Source organism: Hordeum vulgare, chromosome 7H (assembly GCF_904849725.1).
Source record: "Hordeum vulgare subsp. vulgare chromosome 7H, MorexV3_pseudomolecules_assembly, whole genome shotgun sequence".
Classification (NCBI taxonomy): domain Eukaryota; kingdom Viridiplantae; phylum Streptophyta; class Magnoliopsida; order Poales; family Poaceae; genus Hordeum; species Hordeum vulgare.
The window spans coordinates 481090214-481117987 of NC_058524.1; the positions used below are offsets into that span (position 1 = coordinate 481090214).

A 27774-nucleotide genomic window follows, 5' to 3' on the forward strand; every position below is an offset into this window, starting at 1 on the left:
GGCAACGGGGCGAGCACGTAATCGTTTGACCCTTTCCCGTGGAGGCGCTGCCGCCGTGGTCACGCGTCTTACCCATCAACCCGACCCAAACCCGAGATAGAGCCCCGCATTAAACAAAAAGCAGTCGAGTTCAGAGGCCGGTTTTCTCCGCACGGCAAGCCACCCCCCGCCCCGCTCACCTCAAGTCGTCGTCATCGATCGGACCCAGCTTCCAACCATCCGACTCCCTCACTCCGTCCGCGCAATTAAGAGAGAGATCTCCCCCGCCCCGCCCCGCCCCGTCTCGCGCGCGCTCCCGTGCTCCACTCCATCGCCCCGATTCCTTCCGTTTCCGACCGCCCCCCGGAAACCTCCAGAAAACCCGTGCGCCGGCGCGTAGCCCCTCCCCTCTCTATAACCCCCCTGCCGCGCGATCGCGCAATGGACCCGCAGCCGCAGCCGCCAGCAGCCGACTCCGACTCCGACGCGATGCCGAGGGAGCAGCAGAGGGAGGAGGCACCGCCGGGCTACGTGCCGCCGATCAGCCCCGAGGACGTGGCGGCCGTCGAGGCGCTCCTCGGGTACGAGTTCAAGGACAAGTCCCTGGTCAGCGAGGCCCTCACGCACGGCTCCTTCTACCTGCCCTACCGCTCCGGCGACTCCACCTACGAGCGGCTCGAGTACCTGGGCGACGCCGTGCTCACCTGCCTCGTGTCCCGGGATGTCTTCCTCACCTACCGGGACCTCCCGCCGGGCCCGCTCACGCGCCTCCGCGCCGCCAACGTCGACAAGGAGAAGCTCGCGCGCGTCGCCGTCGACCACGGCATCCACCGCTTCCTCCGCCACAAGGCGCCCAAGCTCGACGAACAGGTTACTAACTACTACCAGTCTGCTACTACTACTAATTTTAGTACATACTGGTCTGGAGCCTACCTTTCCCGTGCGTGCGTTGCGCCATGGTGCCTGTTCATGAGAGGGACGTGTCAAAACTGACCTTTTCAACTCGATGGGCCCCTTTGTGCTTTGTGGCGTGTCATTTTGGTGAAATATTTTGTTTCCCTGCATGTTCATTCTTGGTATACATCTTGTCTAGGCTTGTTGTGAATGCTCCTCGGTCCCATAAACATTTTTTTGATACTAGTCCAGTGTCAAAAACGTCTTATAGGAGTATTATGGAACGGATTCCATACTGGTTAAAAAGTAAACCAAACCTGATTTTTTTTAAACTAACCAAACTTTATCCTTGTATACATATAGTGGTGCTAGGCTGTACGGGGTAGTAGACTAGTAGCATACATGTTCAAGGAGTGTGCCCACCATGGATCTCAGATTGAAAAGTGTGTCACCTTCTTATTATTTTCCTTCTGTAATTCAGACGGCATTTGTAGTTTTCTGCCGTGTCCAAGGGTATGATCTCTTGTTATATGCGTATATGCTGTAATTTTGGGTGAAAGGGAACCATCTCCTTCTTTCCCCCTGTCCTATCTTACTATCTTGTAAAAGCACCAGTCTGCGGTTCAAAGGTCCTACGTAGGTGATACTTTTCCAAAAGATTCAATTGGCATGTACAATTCTAGGTTACCCAACTGTCCATTTGGAACAAGGCGGGAAAACCCCGAACTCATGATATTTTCTTATTTATACATTTTCAAATGGTTGTTGTTTAAGGAAAGTAGTCAAAAGTATAAGCATGTGGATTAAATTCCACGATAACGGTACAGAAAACTCGCCATCTTGTAGTTTTGTTTCTAATAAAATGGTTGTTGTTCTTAAGGGAGCCGTAAAAGCACAAATGTGTCGTTTCGACTCCACCTCATTATGTTCATTTACGTTATCTTTTCATGGGATTTCATGCAGGTTACGTGAAAAAATAGTTTTTGCTTATGTCGGCTAATTAAGTTGTTTATGCACTAGAGTTAATACTAAACAATTGTGTAACCACATCCACTTTTAAGGTATTGTATTAGTTTTTGTTGTTGTAGCCTTTCTTATGCTTTGTATCTAGGACTAATACCTACGGAGTATTAGTTGTGGCAAGAAGAGAAGAACGATGAGAACATCTTTTTTATGTAATTAGGATGTTGACATGCTGCAAAGCCACCTATGATTGATGTGATGCCTCTTGTGCCGTTTGCAGATTGCTGATTTTGTGAAAGAGTTGTGTCAGTATGAATATCACTCGAATGGGCTACTGGATGCCCCAAAAGTGCTATCTGACATTGTGGAATCTCTTATTGGAGCCATATATCTTGACTCCAAGCACAATCAAGAACTAGTTTGGCAGGTAAATGTCTCTCTCGGAATTTTGAAATCTTGGCTTTTGTTCCTCACTGCAGTTTGGTAATGTAATGTTTCTTTCTCTGATGATAGGTTTTTCGAAATTTGGCTGATCCACTTATTAGCCTTGAGACATTAGGGAGGCATCCCGTAAGCGAGCTATTAGAGTTTGGCCAAAAGACTGGCCGAACAGTGGATATCTTTAAAGATGGGTGGGTTAAGGATACGAAGGTTGATGTATTTGTTGACGGTGTGCTGGTTGCAAGCGCGACTTATGCTCAAAAGAAGGAGATAGCTTCGAACCGCGCCGCGAAGGCAGCCCTTGACAAACTAAAGGAGATGTCGGGGCAATCTGATGTTCAATCAGCCCCAGGAGAAGCTCCTGAGCCGTTGGACGAATTGGACCGTTCTGGAGCTTTACAACTCTAGTGAAATGATGAGACATTGTCAGCGCAACATATGGTTTTGCCTGTTTGTAGTTGAATTGAACTTTTCCATTACATGTATGTTGTTAAGCTGCGTTATGAGCCTGTAAATATTTATATGCAAATCATATGATTATTGTGCCCCTGTGGGCGTTGAGACCAAGGCACTCGCACTAGTGGGGACGGGGCCTGTAGCCCCAGTCCGTAAGGGGCTTTAGTCCCGGTTCACCAACCGGGACTAAAGGGTTAGACGGCCCTGTTTTAAGCCGGGACTAAAGGTGTTCCACGTGGCGCCTCGTAGCGTCCTTAGGGGCAGACCCTTTAGTCCCGGTTCGTTACACGGACCGGGACTAAAGAGTTTCAGATTTTGTTTATTTTTGGGTTTTAGGGTTTTAGGGTTTAGGTGTTCGGGAGATTAACGTGATGCCTCGTTTGGTGTTCGGGAATTAGTTTTCATATAATTCTAAATAGAAATAATTATGCATATATATATAAGATTAACGTATCTTACAAGCGAGCATTTATATACAATTATATGGAGATCTGAATTATCGGGACTAGAGCCCGTCTATTCGATTACATGGACGAACATCAGTAATGGCCCCTAGCTACACTAAATCGTCATTTGTCATCTATAGCTTCCGTCCTCAGAAAGGTCGCAAGCTCCTCTGCAACAGCAATCGCGCGTTGCTCTGGTATGACCTTCTCCCTCATGGCCGTGTACTATATAAGAAGAGGAGATGAATATGAATATCAATCATGATAACAAAGAATGACGGGTAAAAATAGAGGTGTGAATGTTCATTGCTTACGTCGAATCTGTGATCCTTGTGCTCAGAGGTAAACGTGCGAATGGTCTCGCAAACATAGTATCCGCATAGATGCGTCCCCCGTGGCTGCTGGTCGCACTTTACGAGAATAAAATATATATAATCAAAATAATAATCTACCATCATAAATGTATTGAAAATAGAAGTATATCATACTACTACTTACGTGAGCCGCTCTAAAGGTCACCTTCTCAGGATCGATACCGGGAGTCACGCACTTGAACCGCTTCCAAACCCTGCCCGACAAGGATAATGATTTGCTAAGTTTTTCATTAATTGATATATCAGAAAATCATCGAAAGAGACCGATAGAGCGCAAGAATGATTGAACTTACCCTTGGAGCATGTCCTGCAGGCTTTGGAACTGTTCCAAGGGTCTCGATAATGGGTCGAAGGCATCAACTCTTCCCTTATCAATTTGCATGTCCAACAGAATCCAATGGAAGCTGCACATGTATATATATATATATATGTGTGTGTGTGTGTCAGTAACTTATCAATTACACTTATAAGTGAATGGACACAACAGAGAAAAGACCCTCACCTGAAGTTGTATGGAAACAGTATGTGGTCACAGAAATTTTGATATGTTAGAAACCTTAGAAGGTTTTCCTCCGTCTCCTTGGGTTTATCAGTTAGCGTCGCTATATGTATTTTATCTCGGTCAATAAACCCAATATTTAGGATGTTCTTACTTTTACAATCCAGAATCTTCATTCTGCATAATAGAGTACAAGTTATATATAGACAATGAATTGAAATAACTAAACAAGTTATATGTAGACAACGAATTGAAAAACTTACAGACAATAGCAACTCATAAGCGATTTGTCGAGGGCGTCGCCATTGTACATCTGGAAGAGTTCATCAAAGTCGATATGGATTTCTTCGGGGCGGCCGTAGTACTCCCGTGGGACACTCACCACGATCATCGTTCTCCCATTCTTTGATTCACTTAAGTACCATGTATGCAAGTAACGCATATTTGTTGGGAGATCATCTTTGCTAACCAAAGGCGCTCCCATGACAAACTGTGGCTTAGGGGCTACCACAGCCTTGGGTAACCTGTCGTCTTGGGAAGCCAGAATGTCTTCAACCGGGATACCCCATTCATCCGCCCACTTCTTTGCTAATTCCAAATCTTGCCCCTGCACCGGAGGGGGGACATTCTCGGTTAACACCCTGAGGGGTGGGATCGACTGTTTGGCATGTTGTCCAAGCTGAGGAACGTCTGATTTTTTCTTGCTTGTAGTTGAACTTGATTTGCTCCCACTTGCACTTGCACGTGATCTGCTCTTTTTCACTTCCTTCTGCAATGTGCGTGTATAGTCATCAGGCTTATGGTGTAAGTCATACTGTGATGGAAGGGTCGTGAAGTATTTTGCAAATGCTATTTGCTTCTCGGTGTATTCTGGGCGGGGCTCGGGTTCCTTCTTTTTCATCTGCGCATCATGATGTTCCTTTACTATCCTGGCATTTTCCTTAGGGGTATGATCATAAGGTCTGATAGGAAGATTAGCATGAGGTACCTTTGGGAGGGGCGATAGTTTGCGGTTTGGGGGGCTCCGTCGCTTAGAAATCGTCGGCGGAACGTTCTTGCTGGCACGCTTCCGCTTAGTATCCGGAGCGGGCGGCGGCGGAGACGGACGACCCAAGTCCGGCGGCGGTGATCGAGATGGACTCGTGTTGTGCTGGCCGACGTCATGTGGAGGGCTTGGAGGTAATGGAGGTGTAGGTGACCTGCGACGACTCGAAGGCGGTGTTGTCCTTGGGGCTGAGCCTGGAAGCTTGATATAGTTCTTGTCCCATAGGATGACTCCACCCAGTACTTCTCCGAGTGTCCTCTCATCTTCGGGTCCAGCTATGTAGAGCTCCATATCATGAAACCCCGCCATGATTTCATCCACCCCGACTTTAGCAAAGCCAGCTAGAATCACACGGCCATGCCAGCGTGCATCAGGGCCAGAAGGTAAAGCTTGTCCGACGGCCACCTTCATGGATATGTTCTTGAATTTCTGATGGAGTTCACATGATGTTTGACTCCTTGATTCCATCCACGGGGTAGCCGGGACCGCCCTCTATCATTCTTCGTGCATCGTCGGGCGGGGCCTTAGATTCAGCCACACTGCTTTTCCGCTTAGATGGAGCGCCGGTAATATGAAATGCAGGATCTTCCTGGCGCGCTACTCCTCTAAGCTCATCAATCTGCTTCTGTTGCTCGTTAATCCTGGCAAGCAACTGGTTGAACTTGTCATTCTCCTCATCCTGCTGCCGCTTCTTTGCTCTCTCTCGGCTTCTGTAAGTGTCTTGGTCTCTGGCAAACCCAAGCCACCACGGGTAAGAAGGACCGAAGCCTCGCGTTCATCCTCCATGTTCGTCATTGCCGAGGACCAGTGTGAGCAAATCTTTCTCTCTATCTGCAGTGAACTTTCTTTTTCCCTCCTTAATTTCTTTCACTATCCTTTTCCAATTCTCCCTGGGTATCCTAAGACCGTCACTGCAGATGAGGTCCCGTGTTTCTTCGTCGTACGAACCACCATGCGCAAGGAACCAATTTCTTGCTCTCAATTCCCACTCATCACGGAGTGGTTCAGGTACGCTGCCTTTAGCTAGCAGATCTTGCTCTTTCTTATCCCACTTTGGGATGGCAGTCTCATAGCCCCCTGGCCCGAGCTTGTGGTGATATTTCTTCTTGTCGGCATTTATCTTGTTCTTTTCTGATAATGCCTGGGCATCTTCTAACTCCTTGTACTCTTGAAATGCCTTCCAGTGATTCGCCTGCTTGGCTAGATACCCCTCTAATACTGGCACTTTCTTTGTCTTCAGATAGTTTTTCCATAGCTTCTTCTTCCAGCTACGGAACAGTTCGACCATCTTCTTTAGAGTCCACTGCTTGACTTTGGCCCTCAGTTTGTCTGCGGCGTCTTCATTCTCACATTCTGGCAGGTTGAAATGTGACATGAGATCATTCCAAAGATTATCTTTGTACCTTTCGGCGACATAGTCACTATCGGCTGCCCCTTTGCGCTTGTTCCACTCCCGAACGCTGATCGGGACGTGATCCCTAACGAGAACTCCGCATTGCTTCTTGAATGTGTCAGCAACATTCTTAGGAAGCTTGGGTTCGCCCGTAGGCAATATCACCTCAAAGGTGTAATGCGTCAGTGCATCCAACTTTCTAGTCGGGCCTCGTTTCGTAGCTTTGCTCAATGTGGAGGCCTAAGAGGGAGAAGCATTCGTCAAATGAATGTATATGTATACAATATAGAGCAATCTCCAATATTTTTCACATATTACAAGTGATTGTCGAACTTCATATGTATACCTCGCCGGACTTTATTATTTCTTCACCGGCTTCTCCACCGGCTTCTCCATCAGTGGAGCTATCACCTTCTCCGTCATTGGACCTATCTCCTGCCCCATCGGCTTCATCTTCGTGTCGGTCGACCTCCATTCCATATCCGGAGGGGTTTAGATATGACGACGGAGATTCAACTGGTTCAACATCGGGGCCGTCTTTGATTATATCTTCGAGAAGTTCTTCCTCTTCGAGGTTCCTGATATGTGGATCCATAGTTCTGCAAAAAACGGACATTTGATTAACTAATAAACTAACAAACTATATAAGGGGGGTTGGAAACTTCGAAGTGTCGTTTTATATAGGAGGACCTTTAGTCCCGGGTCTTGGCTAGAACCTAAACTCTAAAATATGTCTAACGGATTCTCTTAACCTTTAAGGATTTAACAAAATGGCGACATTCTAGATGTGTAGAAAATGATCCTATTTTTCCTGATCTCATCTACCCTTCTATATGTCACATTATTCTATCAGGAACTCCGTTCCAAAACAACTTTAGTCCCGGGTCGTGGCTCCACCCGGGACTCCTAGATTTCTGCATAGTATTCAAAGTAGGAGTACTTTTCCAATTTGACCATTCAATAAGCAAAACCAAATCGTAAAATAAAGTAGTATTCAAATTAGCTTGCATTCAATTATAAGCAAATACATCATCTCTTTTGTCCGTACATCGTCGAATATTATCACTAATACTCCTCGAATACTATCATACATATAGCATCACTGATACATCTAGAACCGTAGCGCCCGACGGGTATCGTCGCGGGCGGTGGACACCCAAAGAGAAGGAACCATCACAGGATCATAGCTCCAGTGAGATCCCCGAAGAACCTGCCAGGTATGCTCGAACCTGCCCTCCAACGCAACCATGTAGCGACGGACATGCTAATCCTCCTCGCTGACACGGTGACGTACCACCTCTGCGGTGTCCGGAAGCCTCGGCACCGTCACTGGCCCACACGACCGCCACCAAACAAGGATCGGGTCAACAACGGGTTGGCTCCTCACCAACCTACGCCCCCCCGGAAGGTAGCACCTCCCAATACCAGCTGGGCTGAGCCTAGTCCCGGACAGGGCCCCTGTGATCAAGCAGGTGTCCTCCGCCGAGTCCACGACGAGGATGCAGGATAGGCATCGTAAAATGAACTAAAAAAATAAACTAGTTCTATTAATTTTCTTGCTAAAAATAAACTATTAACACTTAAGCATATACAACAGCAAAATTAAACTATTAACACTTAAGCATATACAATAGCAAAATTAAGCAATAATCTAAGAAACACTATTAACACTTAAGCATATACACTATACAATAGCAAAATTAAATGACAAAAATATATATTTCTTCTTCTTGTAACCCTAACCTAATTTTTCCTCTTCTTCTATTTCTCCTCTTCTTCTACTTCTTCTTCTACTTCTACTTCTCCTCTTCTTCTACTACTTCTCCTCTTCTCTTCTTCTACTTCTCCTCTCCTCCTCTTATAATTTTTTCTCTTCTTCTACTTCTCCTCTTCTTCTATTTTTCCTCTTCTTCTCCTCTCCTCCTCTTCTTATTCTCCTTTTCTTCTTTTCTTCTCCTCCTCTTCTTATTTTCCTTTTTCCTAATCTTATTTTCTTATTTTTGTCCATATTTCTTCTTGTTGTAACCCTAACCTAATTCTAAATATTACTAACCCTAATAATCTAGCACAAACCTAATAACAATAGGAATTAAATGACAAAAAAAAATCTTTTTCTTTTTCTTCTTTTCTTCTCCTTTTTCTTCCTTTCTTCTCCTTTTTCTCCCTTTCTTCTCCTTTTTCTTCTTTTCTTCTCCTTTTTCTTCCTTTCTTCTCCTTTTTCTTCCTTTCTTCCCTTTTTATTCTTTTCTTCTCCTTTTTCTTCTTTTCTTCTCCTTCCCTTTTTCTTCTTTTCTTCTCCTTTTTCTTCTTTTCTTCTCCTTTTTCTTCCTTTTTTCTCCTTTTTCTTCCTTTCTTCTCCTTTTTCTTCCTTCTTCTCCTTTTTCTTCATTTCTTCCCTTTTTATTCTTTTCTTCTCCTTTTTCTTCTTTTCTTCTCCTTTTTCTTCTTTTCTTCTACTGGCCGGAGTGTTGGGGAGGAGGGGGCGGGAGGCTTACCGACCGGAGGTGTCGACGGCGCGCGGCGAGGAGGGCAGCGCGCGGCGAGGAGGACGGAGGCGGCGAGGAGGACGACGACGGTGACGGCGAGGAGGACGGCGGGCAGCCTGACGGCGTCATCGAGGTCGTCGGTGTGCCGCGCCGGGCAGGAGAACGAGAGGAAGAAGAAGAGAAACGAACGATTTGGGTTGAAATTTTTCTAACTCCCGCTTATATAGGTGGATCTTTAGTCCCGGTCCGGGGCTCGAACCGGGACTAAAGACCCCCTTTAGTCCCGGGTGGAGCCACGACCCGGGACTAAAGGCCCTTTTTCGGCAGACCAAAAGGCGGGAAGCAGGGCCCTTTAGTCCCGGTGCGGGGCTCCAACCGGGACTAAATGGGGTCTTTAGTCCCGGTGCGGGGGCTCCACCCGGGACTAAAGCCCTCCTCGGCTGCACGATAAGTTTAGTCCCACCTCGCCCAGCGAGGGGGACTAACACTTGTTTATAAGCCCCGTCGCAGCATCTCCATCGAGCTCCTCTCTAAAGCAGGCTTACAGGCCTAAACTTATTGAAAATTGAAACTATATTCGAAATTATGGAGAAAATTCAACCTGAATTCAAGGTGAGTTCACTTCGAATTTAGGTTGATTTTTCTCTATAAATTCTCATATAGTTTCAATTTTTTTCTATTTTCAAAATTAATTATTTTGTTATTTTCAATTAAAAACTATGTTTACTAAAATTCTTTTTGCATATTTGAGAATTTGACAAAACTATGATAATGAAAAGTGTTTGAAATTGAATAAATAATGCAAAACTATTTCCTATTTTCAAAAGTAATTATTTTGACTATCCAAACTATTAACTATTTTGTTATTTTCAATTAAAAACTATGTTTATTAAAATTCTTTTTGCATATTTGAGAATTTGACAAAACTATGATAATGAAAAGTGTTTGAAATTGAATAAATAATTCAAAACTATTTTCTATTTTCAAAAGTAATTATTTTGACTATCCAAACTATTAACTATTTTGTTATTTTCAATTAAAAACTATGTTTATTAAAATTCTTTTTGGATATTTGAGAATTTGACAAAACTATTATAATGAAAAGTGTTTGAAATTGAATAAATAATGCAAAACTATTTTCTATTTTCAAAAGTAATTATTTTGACTATCCAAACTATTAACTATTTTGTTATTTTCAATTGAAAAGTGTTTGAAATTGAAAAGCACTACAAATGAACTCTGAAAATGTTGAAAGTTGGCATGCTATCATCATTTCACCCACATAGCATGTGTTAAAAAGTTGAGAGGGCTACGACAAAAACTGGATGCACTTCGTGTACAAAACGGACAATCTCTCTCGAAGTATCAGGGTTTCGAACGAGAACTCATCTCTTACAAAGGGATTTCATTTTTTTGAACTTATTTGAACTCCATACTTTTTGTGTGTTCAAAATGCACCATTCAAAGGCACATCACAAAATTTCAACAATTTCTGACTTCATTTGGTATTCTTCGTGCATTTACTTATTTTTTTTGAGCTAGTTGACCCTGAAATTGAAAAGCACTACAAATGAACTCTGAAAATGTTGAAAGTTGGCATGCTATCATCATTTCACCCACATAGCATGTGTTAAAAAGTTGAGAGTGCTACGACAAAAGCTGGATGCACTTCGTGTACAAAACGGACAATCTCTCTCGAAGTATCAGGGTTTCGAACAAGAACTCATCTCTTACAAAGGGATTTCATTTTTTTGAACTCCATAATTTTTGTGTGTTCAAAATGCACCATTCAAAGGCACATCACAAAATTTCAATAATTTCTGACTTCATTTGGTATTCTTCGTGCATTTACTTATTTTTTTGAGCTAGTTGACCCTGAAATTGAAAAGCACTACAAATGAACTCTGAAAATGTTGAAAGTTGGCATGCTATCATCATTTCACCCACATAGCATGTGTTAAAAAGTTGAGAGGGCTACGACAAAAACTGGATGCACTTTGTGTACAAAATGGACAATCTCTCTTGAAGTATCAGGGTTTCGAACGAGAACTCATCTCTTACAAAGGGATTTCATTTTTTTGAACTTATTTGAACTCCATACTTTTTGTGTGTTCAAAATGCACCATTCAAAGGCACATCACAAAATTTCAACAATTTCTGACTTCATTTGGTATTCTTCGTGCATTTACTTATTTTTTTTGAGCTAGTTGACCCTGAAATTGAAAAGCACTACAAATGAACTCTGAAAATGTTGAAAGTTGGCAATGCTATCATCATTTCACCCACATAGCATGTGTTAAAAAGTTGAGATGGCTACGACAAAAACTGGATGCACTTCGTGTACAAAACGGACAATCTCTCTCGAAGTATCAGGGTTTCGAACGAGAACTCATCTCTTACAAAGGTTTATTAAAATTCTTTTTGCGTATTTGAGAATTTGACAAAACTATGAAAATGAAAAGTGTTTGAAATTTAGTACATTCCATACATGCATTACATAAAAGGTTTAATACATTATTACATTATTGCACCAATATTCCTATCTATTATTTCTGTTTTCTTCTGGGTCGTAGCCATGGAGAATCTTCATCATTCAGTGGGATGCTTGGGTCAGTTTTCACTTTGAAGGGCGGAATTTCATGAAACTTATTATAATCTTCTGACATGTCTGTCTTGTCATCTACTCCCACGATGTTTCTTTTCCCTGAAAGAACTATGGGGCGTTTTGGCTCATCGGACGATATCTTCTTTTGCTGATTTCTTTTTCTCGTTTTTGTAGGCATGTCCTTCACATAGAAAACCTGAGCGACATCATTGGCTAGGACAAATGGTTCGTCCATGTACGCAAGATTGTTGAGATCCACTATTTTCATGCCGTACTTTTGGTCTACAACTACCCCGCCTCCTGTCAGCTTCACCCATTTGCATCGAAACAAAGGGATCTTAAAAGTAGGTCCATAGTCAAGTTCCCATATCTCCTCTATGTACCCGTAATATGTTTCCAAATAGTGCCCATTCTCGCCTGTTGCATCAAAGCGGACACCACTATTTTGGTTGGTGCTCTTTTTATCTTGGGCAACCGTGTAAAATGTATTCCCATTTATCTCATACCCTTGGAAAGTACATATAGTCGAAGATGGTGGCCTGGCCAAACAGTACAGCTGATCTCCAACGGTGTCATCATTTATGAGATGTGTCGGCAACCAACTGCCGAAAGTCTTCTCGTGTTCCCCTTTAATCCAAGAGTCAGCCTTCCCCGGGTTTTCGGAGCGTAGAATATTCTTGTGTCTCACGATATATGGAGCCACCACGATGGAATTGTGTAGAACTGTGTAGTGTGATTGAGAGAAAGAATGCCCGTCCATACATACTTTTGCTTTCCTTCCTAGTGTGCCTTTTCCTATCAGCTTACCCTCATACCGAGATTCAGGAACACCAATCGGCTTAAGGCCAGGAAGAAAGTCCACACAAAACTCAATGACCTCCTCTGTTCCATAGCCCTTGGAGATGCTTCCTTCTGGCCTAGCACGGTTACGAAGATATTTCTTTAAGACTCCCATGAACCTCTCGAAGGGGAACATATTGTGTAGAAACACAGGACCGAGAATTCTAATCTCTTCGACTAGGTGAACTAGGAGGTGTGTCATTATATTGAAGAAGGATGGCGGGAACAACAACTCAAAGCTGACCAGACATTGGACCACATCAATCTGTAACCCTGATAGACTTTCTCGATCGATTACCTTCTGAGAAATTGCATTGAGGAATGCACATACCTTCACAATTTCCAGGCGAACATTTTCCGGTAGAATTCCCCTCAATGCAACCGGAAGCAATTGCGTCATAAGCACGTGGCGGTCATGAGACTTTAGGTTTTGGAATTTTTTGTCTTTCATATTTACGATTCCCTTTATATTCGACGAGAAGCCAGTCGGGACCTTGATACTGAAAAAGGACTTCAAAGAAGATTTCCTTCTCTTCCTTAGTAAGAGCGTAGCTGGAACGCCCTTGAAACTGCCCTGGATGCATGCCATCTCTTCCTTTATGACTTTCCTGGTCCTCCCGTGCTTCCGATGTATCTTTTGACTTCCCATACAAGCCCAGGAAGCCTAGAATATTCACGGAGAGATTCTTCGTCAGGTGCATCACGTCGATTGCCGAGCGGACCTCATGGACTTCCCAGTAGGGTAGCTCCCAAAATATAGATTTCTTCTTCCACATGGGTACGCGCTTATCAGGGCCGTTAGGAACAGGTTGGCTGCCAGGACCCTTTCCAAAGATTACTTTTAAATCTTTGACCATATCAAATACTTCAGCACCAGTACGGATGACGGGCTTCCCCCGGGGCTGTACCTTGCCATTGAAATGCTTGCCTTTTTTTCTTTAAGGGATGCTTGGGCGGAAGAAAATGACGATTGTACGGGTACACATTCTTCCTACATTTGTCCAGATATATACTTTCTGTCTGATCCAAACAGTGCGTGCATGCATTGTATCCCTTGTTTGACTGTCCTGAAATGTTACTAAGAGCAGGCCAATCATTGATGGTTACGAAAAGCAACGCTCGAAGGTCAAATTCCTCTTGTTTGTGCTTGTCCCACACACGTACACCTGGTTCGGCCCACAACTGTAAAAGTTCATCAACTAATGGCCTTAGGTACACATCAATATCGTTTCCGGGTTGCTTTGGACCTTGGATAAGCACTGGCATCATAATGAACTTCCGCTTCATGCACAACCAAGGAGGAAGGTTGTAGATACATAGAGTAACGGGCCAGGTGCTGTGACTGCAACTCTGCTCCCCAAAAGGATTCATGCCATCTGTACTCAGACCTAACCATAAGTTCCTTGCGTCAGCTGCAAATCTCGGGAACTCTCTCTTGATTTTTCTCCACTGCCGACCATCAGCGGTGTGCCTCAACTTATCGTCTTTCATACGATCTTCCATGTGCCATCGCAACAACTTCGCATGATCTTTATTTCTGAACAGACGTTTCAGCCGTGGTATTATAGGAGCATACCACATCACCTTGGCAGGAACCCTCTTCCTGGGTGGCTCGCCCTCAATATCACCAGGGTCATCTTTTCTGATCTTATACCGCAATGGAGTGCATACCGGGCATTTATCCATATTCTCGTACTTCTCACCGCGGTAGAGGATGCAGTCATTAGGGCATGCATGTATCTTCTGCACGTCTAATCCTAGAGGGCAGACAAGCTTCTTTGCTTCATACGTGCTGGCGGGCAATACATTCTTTCTTGGAAGCATCTTCTTCATCAGTACCAACAACTTTTCGAATGACGAGTCAGTCACACCGGTCTCTGCCTTCCACTTCAGCAATTCCAGTGTGCTACCCAACTTCTTCTGGCCATCTTCACAAGTTGGGTACAACAATTTGTTGTGGTCCTGTAACATCTGCTCGAACTGCAACCTCTCCTTTTCTGTGTTGCAACCTCGCCGTGCATCAGAAATGACCCGGCCAAGATCATCAGCGGGCTCATCTGGTTCCCGTTCTTCATCCTGATCTTCTTCTTCATTGTCTTCCATTGCGGTATCAGCATACTCAGGGAACATAGATTGGTAGTTGTCATCATCGTTCTCTTCTTCTTCATCGTCGTCTTCCATCATAACCCCTCTTTCTCCGTGCTTGGTCCAAACATTATAGCCCGAAATAAAACCGGACCGAAGCAGGTGGCTCTGAATGACTCTTGAGGAAGTGTAATCCTTCTCATTCCGATATTCAACACATGGACAAAACATATAGCCACCACCATGCTTGTTCGCATCGGCTGCATCTCGAAAAGAATGCACGCCTTCTCTGTAAGCGGCTGTGCGTCGATCACCGTACATCCATGGGTGGCTCATCTGTGTTATACGACAGTATATCAAATACAATCATGATCCTAAAAATTAGTACCGCATGGTCTAAACGAGGAAATATAGTTGCTAACCTTTTAGAATAAGTAGAAATAAAGAGGAAGAGGTTTAAGCGTGGCTGAGACATCTCATATCGTAGTTGTGTTCGGTGAACTGAAGCGGCATCGCTCTAACACACATTTCAACAAACACCTCTAGTGCATAAAAAAAGTGGAGAGCTAGCACACACCCACAATCCTCCATCCAAGAAAAATGCAAGGAAGAGGGGAGAGGGGGGCTGTGCTATATATAGGCAGAGGACTTTAGTCCCGGTTTGAGACACAAACCGGGACTAAAGGTGGCGCACATGCGGGCTGCACACCACGTAGCCCTTTAGTCTCGGTTTGGGACACCAACCGGGACTAAAGGCTCTTTACGGGCCGGGACTAAAGCCTCGAGGGAGGCATTGCTATTTGGGGCGACGTGGCCGGGCCTTTAGTCCCGGCCCAGAGGCAGGCCGGGACTAAAGGGTCCCGGCCAAAGGCCCGTTTTCCACTAGTGTCGTTCACACCCTAAAATTGATTGATTCATCTCTGTATAGTTTGGTGATATTATTAGGGCAACTTCAACCGTCTGAGGCAAACGGGAACGGCTTTTGTTTGTTTTTTGTCTGTTTGGGTCGGTTGAACGGACACACGTGCTTAATTTTGAATTTGGATCAGTTGATAAGCCTGCCATGGCCGACGCTTAGTCCATGTGGTCTTTAGAAAAACTAAATAGACATAAATATTTAAATTTAAAATATGCAAACTAATAAAACATAATTATACATTCAAAACGCAGGCCAAAGTCCACTTCAAATATAATTACACATTAGTAAAAAATTAAGAAAAATGCAGCCTTTGAGCCGCCCTAGCCCGCGACCCTAGGCGTCAGAGCTGGTGAGGCCGAAGAACGATAGCGGCATAGCCCACGGGAAGGCATGTTAGTAGGGCGCCAACGCCACCTGCTCACGCGTCTCCTGTTGCGATGACTCTGTTGCGCGGCACACACACTCCCGTTGCTCCTCCTTCTCGCATGCCCAACGTTGAGGGTGCTCCTCCTCTCGCTCCAGCTGCATGCGCCGCTCCTCATCGGCATGCTCCTCCACTGCCGACGTAGGCCGCCTCCTACTCGTTTGTCACGCCCAACCACACGGTGTGGGATCGAGAAGTGGCGTCTAGGGGGGGGGGGTGAATAGACACTTAACAAGACATATGAGCAGTTTTTAGTTTGCTTGAATTTTAGACAGTTTTTTGCACATGTTAAGTTGCGTCCAATAATTCCTACACATGCATATCTAGAGATTGAACATGGAAAGTAAATAACATGCAAGTGCAAGAAAGTAAATGATGGTACAAATAGTAAGACCAAACGCAAATAACACACGACGATTTTTTAGCATGATCTCGATAGGTGATGCTATCGTACGTCCATATTGATGGAGACTTCAACTCACAGAGGGTAAAGGTTGCACGAATCTAGAGAGGGCTCCACACACGAAGGGTCTATGAAGAAGCAACCTTGTCTATTCCACTATGGCTTACATCCACGAAGGACTAGCCTCACTCGAGGTAGATCTTCGCTAAGTCGACGATTTCTTTGCCCTTACAAACTTCTTGGTTCAACTGCACATGATCTGGAGGCTCCCAAGCGACACTTAACCAATCTAGGAGACACCACCCTCCAAAAGGTAATAGATGTTGTGTGGATGATGAACTCCTTGCTCTTGTGCTTCAAAAGATAGACTCCTCAACACTCAATCACTCTATCACAGAATTTTGTTTGGTAGAAGAGGATGATTGGGTGGAAAGCAACTTGGGGAGTCTAGAAATCAAGGATATATTGGTTGGAGTGGAATCCCTTGATTTCAACAGATGAGTAGGTGGATTTCTCTCAGAAAATGAATGGTGAAAGTGTTGGTTCGTTATGAGGTCTCTCTTTATGAGTGAGAGGGTGGTGGAAAGGTATATATAGCCTCCACCAAATATCCAACCATTACAACATTATTGCCCAACTCGGTGACACCGAGGAAAAAACCCGGTGCTACCGACTAGTGCAAAACGTCCTAACTTTTGCTTTTTGGTGAGACCAAACAAAACATCTCGATTAGACTGATTCGGCTTAACCTGGGCACTTCCATCACTTCGGTGGCTCCGAAACTTAAATCTCATAAATTTTGAAACTCCAAATCTGGACCACGGAAACTTGGTCACTGCTTTTCAGTTCCACCGAATGCAGTCTCAGTTACACCAAGAAATTAGGGTTTGACATAGGGTTCTGTCTGGGACTGACTCAGTGAGACCAAAGTGAAAAACTTGGTGGCACCGAAATGGTAGTGTAGGTTTTGGATATAATTCTTTGTGAGGAAGTGTTTGAGTCTTTTCGTGGCATATTTCTAAGAACTTGAGCAAGCGAATCATCATCATTACCTCATCCCCTTTTAATAGTATTGGCTTTCTTATGGACTCAATGTGATCAAATCACTTAAAGTAAAATGTAGAGTCTTGAAACTTTCCCCAACATGGTTCCTTTGCATCCAAGGGCTTCCTCATCATGTTTCCTAGTCAATCCAATCATTGAACGTTTCCTGAAATATACTTGATAAAATTGTTAGTCCAAGATACAATGTATGTTGTAATTAATCATCAAAACCACCAAGGGAGCATTTGTGCTTTAAATCTCCCCTTGTTGGTAATTGATGACAACATACAATAAAAGCTTAAATTTGAAATATGCAACAGAATATATGATAGCTTTCAGAGACATATGACTAGATCAAGCTCCCCCTGTACGTGTGCAATTCCTTCAAGAATAGTTGCTTTTGGAATGCATGAGCACACACAGAAGAGAAAACATGACAAGTCATATGTGTCTTGGTTATATGCATAAAATAAGGATGTGAGTGAAGTACATTCATGTTCATGAGTCACTCTTGCATACAATATGTGTAAGAAGTAAGAGATCATCTTTAACATGAGAGAGATGCATATACTTACCTTGAAGAACTAGAGCATTTTAACCCGAGAGCACATTCTTTAGATAACAAAGGTTAGATAACACAAGAATCCCCCTTTCATACAAATGCAAGAGTTTCAAGAATAGCGAGATTTGGAAGACATGCAGAAGAATTAATACTCTTTCAGGATTAGTATGTCCCAAAAAATGCTTTGAAAGGATTTTCAGTGAAATATCAACAAATCTTTCCCCCCTAAATATGGAACTTCTTCTCCCCCGAGTCTTAGGAAATATATATTGAAAGAAGGTAGGGTGAGAAAAGTCCAAAACCAATGAAATGTATAATCTACATGTTTCTGTCCTCTTAAAAGGATCGGAGGGTAAATGACCCTTGAGAGTATCAACACCTTAGGGAGAAATGTATCACAGAGAGTAGGTTCATAGAGAAGAGCTGGAAAGAATATTGGCAAAGTAGTTTGAGAGCTGCAAAATCGATGACTCTGAGTCAATTTGGATTAGTGAGACCAAAATGAGAGTTTAGTCTTTCGGGTGCTTCGGTGCCGCCGAGAGGTTTCGTGTCGGTGGTACCGAAGAACCTTTTTGAAGCATAGTTGCTAACTCGATGACGCCGATTTGTTTCAGTGAGAGGCTCCATAGTATAAACAAATTCTTGGCAAAGGCAAACTCAGCTCATTTGGCAATGAAATTTTCAAAAGAATTTTCAAAGATTTGATTCAACTAGATGAAGATTGATTGGTATCAAGAGAATAATTCAAATATAATTGTAAATCAACCAAGAAATTTCATCTAGATGATGGTCGACCACTAGGTCACCTAAATTGGAGTATATTGACTTAGGATCTAAGTGAGAGCACTTGATCATAGGTCATACTCATCCTTAAGCTCAAAATGGGGTCACCATTTTTATTTAAGCATTTTGATGTTTTCATATCACTAGATATGCTTTAACTCATGACTTGGATTAAACCTTCTTCGAGGATATGATTACATACCTTTTAGAGATGTTGATGATGAAAGCATGTCGGTGGACTTGTTGTGGATGCTCAAGAGTTTGAGTTTGGACTTATCCTTCTTTCTTTGAAGTAGGTCCTCCTGCATGGGTTAGTCATGCAAGAAATAACTTGTACAGGTCCAAAATTATAGTAGTGAAGCTTTGAGTGAAGTATTGTCAAGGATGTAGTTTGTGCTGTCCTCTACTTTCATCATGATAAATAGTTGTTAATACTTGACCAAGAAAAAATTTCTTAAGGTTGGAGTTGATAGCAATATTGTAGGGTGAGTTCCATCCAAATACCTAAAAAATGATAGGTGCAATACAAAGGAGCATAGTTTTACAAGATATGAGATATTATCATGATAATAGTGTCAAGGAGTTGTCAAGTAAGCTCATGCCCTTGCATGCATCCCAGTGAGTCTCTAGAACAAGTTTGAAGCATCTATGATGTTCAACTCACTCCCCAAGTGACAAAACACCTCATCAAGTAGTTTTGTGAACATATCCGCCAATTGCTTGTCGGTACGAACATGCTTAAGATCGTTATCCCCTTTAGCAACATGATCACGAATGAAATGGTGACCACCTTGAATATAATTAGTTCAAGAGTTGTACAGTATTGTGTGCAATCTTAGTAGCACTCTCATTGTCACAAAACAATGGAACATGTTTCACATGTATCCCATATTCTTTGAGGGTTTGGGTCATCCGTAGTAATTGCGCACAATATGATCCAAGAACAATATATTCCACTTCGGCGGTGCATAGATATATTGAGTTTTGTTTCTTGGAAGAAACACAAGAGATAGCCCAAGAAATTGACAAGTACCAAAAATGGATTTTCTATCAGCCTTATCTCCGGGATAGTCCGAGTCGGAATAGCCCATAAGTTGAAAGAAAGATCCTTTGGGATATCAAATGCCAAAGTTTGTTGTATGTATCAACTATCTCACAATTATTTTCATGGCCTTGAGATGACACTCTTCAGGTGCCGCTTGATATCGGACACACATGAACACACTTAGAATGATATCGGGATGGGAGGCACATAGATATAGAAATGAACCAATCATTGACCGATAAATCTTTTGATCAATCGGTTTGTCTTCATTAGTGAGGTCAACATGTCCACTAGTAGGAATGGGGGTTTTCATACCTTTGCATTCCTACATGTTGAAATTTTTGAACAAGTCCATGGTATATTTGATTTTAGAAACAAATGTACAATGGACTTGTTCAAAAAGTTGACATATACCATGGGTTTGTTCAAATCCATGGGTTTGCTTAATGTACCATGGTTTTGTTCAAAAAGTTGTAAACAAGGACAAATTTCTCGTACATTAAGCACATAGATATACCCACTTTTAGAACTTTTTGAACAAGTCCATGGTATATTTGATTTTAAAAGTCATGTTGTACAGCTTGAAATCATGGCTTTGTCCTCGTTTGCTTGATTTGCAAACCAAGGAAAAATGTCAGCTCGCACATCATAGACATCTCATGTTTCTCGGATATCAACCTTCCATTTTTTTCACTAAACTGTGGGTTAATATATCCAAATATGATATCATCCACATAAATTTGGCACACAAATAAATCACGGGTAACCCTTTTTTTAACAAGGTTGCATCAATTTTACCAATCTCAAAACCCTTTTTCTATAAGAAATTTTGTTATGCATTTGTACCAAGCTCTAGGGGTGTTTGAGACCATAGAGAGATTTGCAACTTTACATACATGATTAGGTTTCTTAGCATTGACAAATCTTGGATGTTGTTTCACATAGAATTCCTCCTCAATTTCACCATTTAAAAGGCACTATCAATTCCCATCTAGGAAAAGTGTAATGTCATGGTGATTGGCATAAGCATGAAGGATACGAATGGACTCAAGTCTAGCAACGGGGGCATATGTCTCACCATAGTCCATAACTTTGACTTGAGTGTAGCCTTATGCTACAAGGCAAACCATGTTGCGTACTACTTATCCATCTTCATATTTCTTGTTGCGAAACACCCATTTTGTTCCAATGATGTTGTGATCGTCCTTGGGTTTATCCACTAGAGTCCAAACTTGATTCCTCTCGAAGTTGTGTAGCTCCTCGTGCAAGGCATTTACCCAGTCCGGGTATTCAAGAGATTCTTCTACCTTCACAGGCTCAATACTAGAGATAAATTAGTAATTCTCACAGAAGTTAGTTAAGCGAGTTTTAGAATGAGTGATTCTCCCCGATTTGATTTCACCAAGTATTTATTCGACGTAATAATTCTTGTCCACTCTTGCCCGAACTCGATGTAGCTTTCATGTAGTGGATGATGGAGATTCCTCATCATCATCTTATTTTTCTTCATTTTTCTTGAAGTTGTTGTTCCCTTTTGAAGGTGGCGAAGGAGGTTGAGGTGGATCATTTTGTTGTACTTATCCATTTCCTTCATCTTGGAGTGTACTGCTTGTGGATGCCTCAATATCATTGCATGGTTCACCTTGACACGAAATAGGGGCTTCCACTTGAGTAGATGAAGTACTTTCCTTCACTTCCTTGGTATGAATCTTGCCTATGGACATGTATTGGATTGCTTCTGAAGGTTCTTTGTCTTCTACATCATTTGTCCGTTGATGGAGACTTCAAACCGGAGAGTGTAATGGCTGCGCGAGTCCATGGAGGGCTCGACCCACAAAGGGTTCACGAATAAGCAACCTTGTCTATGCCATCATGGCTTACGTCCATGAAGGACTAGCCTCCCTCGAGGTATATCTTCATGAAGTAGGCGATCTCGTTGCCCTTGCAAACTTGTTGGTTCAACTCCACGTGATTTGTAGGCTCACAAGAGAAACTTAAGCAATCTAGGAGACACCACTCTTCAAAAGGTAATAAATGTTGTATGGATGATGAACTCCTTGCTATTTTGCTTCAAAATATAGTCTCCTCAGCACTCAATCACTCTCTCATGGATTTTTGGTTGGTAGAATATGATGATTGGGTGAAAAGCAACTCGGGGAGGCTAGAAATCAAGATTCATATGGTTGGAATGCAATATCTTGATCTCAACACATTATTAGGTGGTTCTCTCTTACAAAATGAATGGTGGAAGTGTGAAAAGGTTATGTGGGCTCTGTCCACAAAAGAGAGGGGGTGGGTGGTATTTATAGCCATCTCCAATAATCCAACTGTTACAACATTATTGCCCAACTCGGTGAAAGTGAAGTAAAAAAATTAGTTCTACCGACTAGTGCAAAATGTCCTAACTTTTGGCTTCTCGATAAGACCAAATGATAACAACTCGATGAAACCGATTCGGTTGGTCTTGAGAACATTCGCACTTAGGTGGGACCGAGATATAAAACTCAAAAATTCTGAAATTAAATATCTCAATACCAGAAGGTTGGAAACTACCTTTCGGTTGTATCGAATAGAATCTCGGTGATATCGAGGTGCTAGGGTTTGGCTTGGATTTGTCTAAGGGTAACTCGGTGGGACCGATATGGAATTTTTGGTGTCACCGAATTTGGAAGTTTAGGTTTTAGACATAATATTTTGTGAGAGTTTGGTTGAGGTTTTTGGTGGCATATCTCTAAGCACTGAAGCAACCATACCATCATGAGTACCTCATCCTCTTTTAATAGTATTGGCTTTCCTATGGATTCAATCGTGATTGCTCACATTAAAAAATGTAGAGTCTTGAAGCTTTTGCCAATATGTGTTCTTTGCATCTTGTACGTCTCCAACATAACTACAATTTCTGATTGTTCCATGCTATTATATTATCATTCTAGGATACTTTTTTGGAGTTTATTTACCAATTAATATTATTTTTGAGCACTAATCTATTAATTTAGTGTTGAGTGTGAGTTGATGTTTTCTGCATGTTCTTGGATTTTTGGGTTTATAGTACCAAACGAAGTCCAATTGCCATGAAAGTTTTTGGTGATTTTTTCTCGACCAAAAGAAGACATGGAAGCTTTGGGAGGAGGCCAGAAGCCTCACGAGGGAGGCAAGAGATAACACGGCGCGGCCAGGGTCTAGGGCACGCCATGTTGCCTCGTGCTCCCCTCAGTTGCCTCCTGGCGTACCTCTTCATCCTATAAATTCACATATATCCCAAGAACCCTAGAGAGCAACCCGGAAAAAAATCCATCACCGCAAGTCTTTGTTCCATCGTGTGCCCATTTGGAGCCCTGTTCCGGTGCTCCGCCGGAGCTGGACCTATCATGGAGGCCCTCTACATCATCCTTGCTGCTCCCATGGTGATGTGTGAGTAGTTCACCATAGACCTACGGGTCCATAGTTAGTACCTAGATGGCTATCTCTCTCTCTTGATCTACAATACAATGATCATCGCATCTTCACTTTCATCTATCTTATGTAACTCTATTGTGCGGTGCGTTTGTTGGGATCCGATGAATTGTCGGTTTATGTTCAGATTATTCATGATAAATATTTGAGTCTTCTCTGAATTTAAACATGATTCTTATGTGTATTGTAGTCGGTTCAATCTGACAGATTTCTATATCCCGTGACAAAGGGACAAGATAAATCTTTGTATTGTTGCCACTAAGTATAAAATGATGGGGTTAGTTCATATTAATTGAATTCTCTTTGTCTACATCATGTCATCATTCTCCAAGAATACTTTGTTGTACTTAATACTCTAGATGCATGTTGGATAGCGATTGATGGGTGGAGTAATAGTAACAAGTGCACGCATGAGTCTGCCTATTTGCTTATGGACATTATGCCTATATACACAAGATCATTGCCATGAATATCACATAATTATGCACTTTTCTATCAGCCCAACAGTAATTTATTTACCCATCGTGTGCTTACTTTCATGAGAGATGCCACTAGGGAAAACTATGGCCCCTGGGTCTATTCACTTATAAGTATACAAACAGTACAATTTCCTTGCTGCCTTTATTTACTCTTCACATTGCGACTTCCAACAACATTACTTTCTTGCTTGCAAATAACGAGGCAAGGGGATTGACAACCATGTTGACCGCGTTGGGTGCAAGTGTTTGTTTCTCTTGTGTGCAGTCACTGAAGATGGGGGTTGGTTGTTACTCCTATTGGTTCGATAACCTTGGTTCTCTAGTGAGGAAAATACTTACCTATATTGTGATGTATCACCCATTCCTCTTCATGGAAAACCCAACACAGATCACAAGTATCACGCATTCTTCTCACAATTCCTAGACAATCCACTCATTGGACTTCTCCTGAAATATACTAGATAAATCTATTAGTCTAAGAGACAATGTATATTGTCATTAATTATCAAAACTACCAAGGGAGCATTTTTGCTTTCAATCCCCCTTTTTTGGTAATTGATGACAACATAAAATCAAAGCTTCAACTTGAAATATGCAGCATAATATATGATAGCTTTGAAAGACATATGAGTAAAGACAAGCTCCCCCTATATGTATGCAGCCCTTTAAGGATAGTTGCTTTTGGACTATATGAGCACACATAGAAGAGATTACATGCCAAGTCATATGTACCTTGGCTATATGCATCAACTATAGATGTGAATGAAGTGATTTCATGTTCATAAGTCTCTCTTGCAAACAATATGTGCAATAAGCAAGAGATCATTCTGAACATGAAGAGTATGCATATACTTATCTTGAAACACTCGACCTTTTAACTGGAGAGAACATATTTGAGAAAAATGTGAGGCAACACAAAAATGTTTTTAGCATAGAAATGCAAAGGAGTTTCAAAAATACCAAGATTTGGAGAGCATGTAAAAGAATTTATTTTTTAAGATTGAGATGCCTCCAAGGAATACCAATAGAATTTTCTCCCATGAGCATTGAGTTTCCTTCTTCCTCTCCCCCTGAATCTTATCATGTAGATATTGGGAGTAGGTAGGGTCAGAAAAAGGTCTAAAGCACATGGAATGATTAAATGTCAAATCCAAGTCACTTAAACTCTTTCCTTCAAGTACACAAAGCCAGTTACGCTCGAGTACTCCGGACTATGTCTCTTCGGAGTTGAGGAGCCGGCGAACTTCGTAGAGGCGAGCAAAAGTCCTAGCTGGACGCACGCCATGGATGAGGAGATGAAGGCAATTGAGAGCAATGGCACGTGGACTTTGGTAACCCGACCTCCAAACCAAAAGACGATAGGTTTGAAGTGGGTTTACAAGTTAAAGAAGGACACGGAGGGTGCCATTGTGAAGTACAAGGCAAGACTCATTGCAAAGGGCTACGTTCAACGTCAAGGAGTTGACTATGATGAGGTGTTTGCACCGGTTCCTCGAATCGAGACAGTGAGAGTGCTCTTAGCTTTGGCAGCACAAGAGGATTGGAAGGTTCATCATAGGGATGTTAAATCCGCTTTCCTCAACGGCGATTTCACAAAAGAAGTGTACGTGGAACAACCCCTCGGCTACGAGAAGAAAGGCGAAGAAGGGAAAGTTTACAAGCTCAAGAAGGCACTTTACGGGTTGAAGCAAGCGCCAAGAGCTTGGAACTCAAAGTTAGACCGAAGTCTGGTCTCGCTCGGGTTCAAGAGATGTCCCCTCGAGCACGCAGTCTATACAAAGAACTCCGAAGGCTCAAACCTGCTAGTTGGAGTTTATGTCGACGATCTGATTACCACCGGAGATAGCGTACAAGAAATTGAACGTTTCAAGGCGCAAATGAAGAACAAGTTTAGCATGAGTGATCTGGGATTACTCAGCTATTACTTGGGCATCGAAGTGAAGCAAAGCTCCGGAGAGATTTCCCTATGTCAATCGGCTTATGCGGTCAAGTTATTGGAAAAGTGTGGCATGTCCGATTGCTACGAGACACAAGTTCCAATGGACCAACGTCACAAGTTGAGCAAGCGTAGCTCAAATCCGCCGGTGGACACCACAATGTATCGAAGCGTTGTGGGCAGCCTAAGATATTTGGTGCATACCCGACCTGACTTTGCTTATTCAGTCGGGATCGTGAGTCGTTTCATGGAGAATCCGACAACCGAGCACATGAGCGCGGTCAATCAAATCTTGCGCTATGTGAAAGGCACCATTAATATTGGTTGTACGCACAGAAAGGGAAAGGAAGGATTGATCCTTCGTGGATATTCAGATAGTGACATGGCAGGTGATGTTGATGACCGAAATAGCACAACGGGCATGGTTTTCTACCTTGGCCCGAATCCGATTAGCTGGAATTCTCAGAAGAAAAAGGTGGTGGCATTGTCTTCATGCGAGGCAGAATACATAGCGGCAAGCACGACGGCTTGTCAAGCAGTGTGGCTGAGAAGACTCCTAGCTATTCTTGCAAAGCGGGAGGTGCAGAAGGTGTCACTCAAGATCGATAACCAAGCTGCAATCTCGTTGTGCAAAAATCCGGTTCATCACGAAAGGAGCAAGCACATAGATACCCGGTTCCACCATATCCGAGAGTGCATTGAAGAAGGGTTGATCGAGGTTCAACATGTGAACACGAAAGACCAACTTGCCGATATTTTCACCAAGTCCCTCGGTCGACAGAAGTTCATCGAGATGAGGAGGAAAGTCGGAGTGCAAGAAATGAAGTCAAGCAACAAGATTAAGGAGGTGAATGTAGAAGTTAATCATGTTGTTTCTTTAGGATTAGGAAAGAAAGCCAAACCGAGTCCTAGCAGTATTAGGATTCCTAGTCCTAGTCTATTTCCATAGTCCCTTGTGGACGTGTATAAAAGACACCCTAGGGGTGTTGATTGTAACACCAGAAAAACGAAAAGAAATACAAAGCAAAGGCTCGACACGGGCCTTTAGCCATCAAATCCATCGATCAGTTTTATTCGTGTCGCTAGTTACGCAAATTCCGTCAAGTAGCCATCCGAAGCAAGAATTGCGTAGCCACGCTTGTACAGTTGCATACGCACGTTCAAAAGCCAACAACGTGGACTTTGGTAACCCGACCTCCAAACCAAAAGACGATAGGTTTGAAGTGGGTTTACAAGTTAAAGAAGGACACGGAGGGTGCCATTGTGAAGTACAAGGCAAGACTCGTTGCAAAGGGCTACGCTCAACGTCAAGGAGTTGACTATGATGAGGTGTTTGCACCGGTTGCTCGAATCGATACAGTGAGAGTGCTCTTAGCTTTGGCAGCACAAGAGGATTGGAAGGTTCATCTCCTTAAGATTAAGTCTCCCACTTATTTTTTCTCCCCTTTGAATGTTTAAGCTTTGATATATCTCCCCCTTTGGCATCAATTTCCAAGAAGGGCAGAGTGTAAGGGATCCTAGACAAAGGCTCATGGAGCATAGTCTTGAAACGTGTTAAGATATGTCACATAAGTCTGGCAAAGAACTCTAGCAAATAGCAAACTTTGGAGACTCCAAATAAGGCTGAATCGATAGGGCCAAAAAAGATTTGGATCTCTGAGGAATCTCGGTGGCAACGAAAAGTTTCGTGTCGGTAGTATCGAAGAAATAATTTACAATGTTCTTGTTAAATAGGTGATGCCAAAATTTCTGAGTCGGAGATTCCGAGTCGCAAATAGAAACTTGGCAAGCACATTCTTGACCAATTTGTCAAAAAGAGATTTTTTTTAGAAAACTTGAATGCATTTGCAAGGAATTTTCAATAATATTTGCAAGGAATTTTCAGTAAGAGCTACGATAAATTTTCAACTAGATTAGGATTGATTAGTAGCAAGAGAATCGTGCAACAAAGTAAAGAACCAATCAAGAACTTTCATCTAGATGATGGTCTATGACTAGGTCACCTACGTTAGAGTATATTGACTTAGGATCCAAGTGAGAACACTTGATCATAGGTCATACTAATTGTTAAGATCAAAATGGGGTTACCATTTTTCATTTAAGAATTTTGATGTTTTCATATCTTTAGAGGTGCTTTGACTCATGACTTGGAGTAAAGCTTCTTCAAGGATATGATTACAACCTTTGGGAGATGTTGATGATGAAAGTATGTGGGTGGAC

General features: G+C 42.6%; 1 protein-coding gene across 1 annotated transcript; it reads left to right on the top strand.

Annotated features, from left to right (window-relative positions):
* Positions 1-211: 211 nt before the first annotated feature.
* Positions 212-2844, top strand: LOC123408939 (ribonuclease 3-like protein 3). The gene is made up of 3 exons (XM_045101965.1): positions 212-849; positions 2117-2263; positions 2350-2844. The coding sequence occupies exons 1-3, from the start codon at positions 421-423 to the stop codon at positions 2683-2685; spliced, it is 912 nt and encodes a 303-aa protein (XP_044957900.1). The 5' UTR covers positions 212-420; the 3' UTR covers positions 2686-2844.
* The last annotated feature ends 24930 nt before the right edge of the window (positions 2845-27774 follow it).

What these genes read in the sequence shown, in the direction of transcription:
- LOC123408939 (XM_045101965.1), top strand. Translation starts at nt 421, where the DNA reads ATGGACCCGCAGCCGCAGCCGCCAGCAGCCGACTCCGACTCCGACGCG. An exon ending in CGCCCAAGCTCGACGAACAG is followed by an intron (nt 850 to 2,116) that starts GTTACTAACTAC and finishes TGCCGTTTGCAG; the next exon opens with ATTGCTGATTTTGTGAAAGA. An exon ending in ATCAAGAACTAGTTTGGCAG is followed by an intron (nt 2,264 to 2,349) that starts GTAAATGTCTCT and finishes CTCTGATGATAG; the next exon opens with GTTTTTCGAAATTTGGCTGA.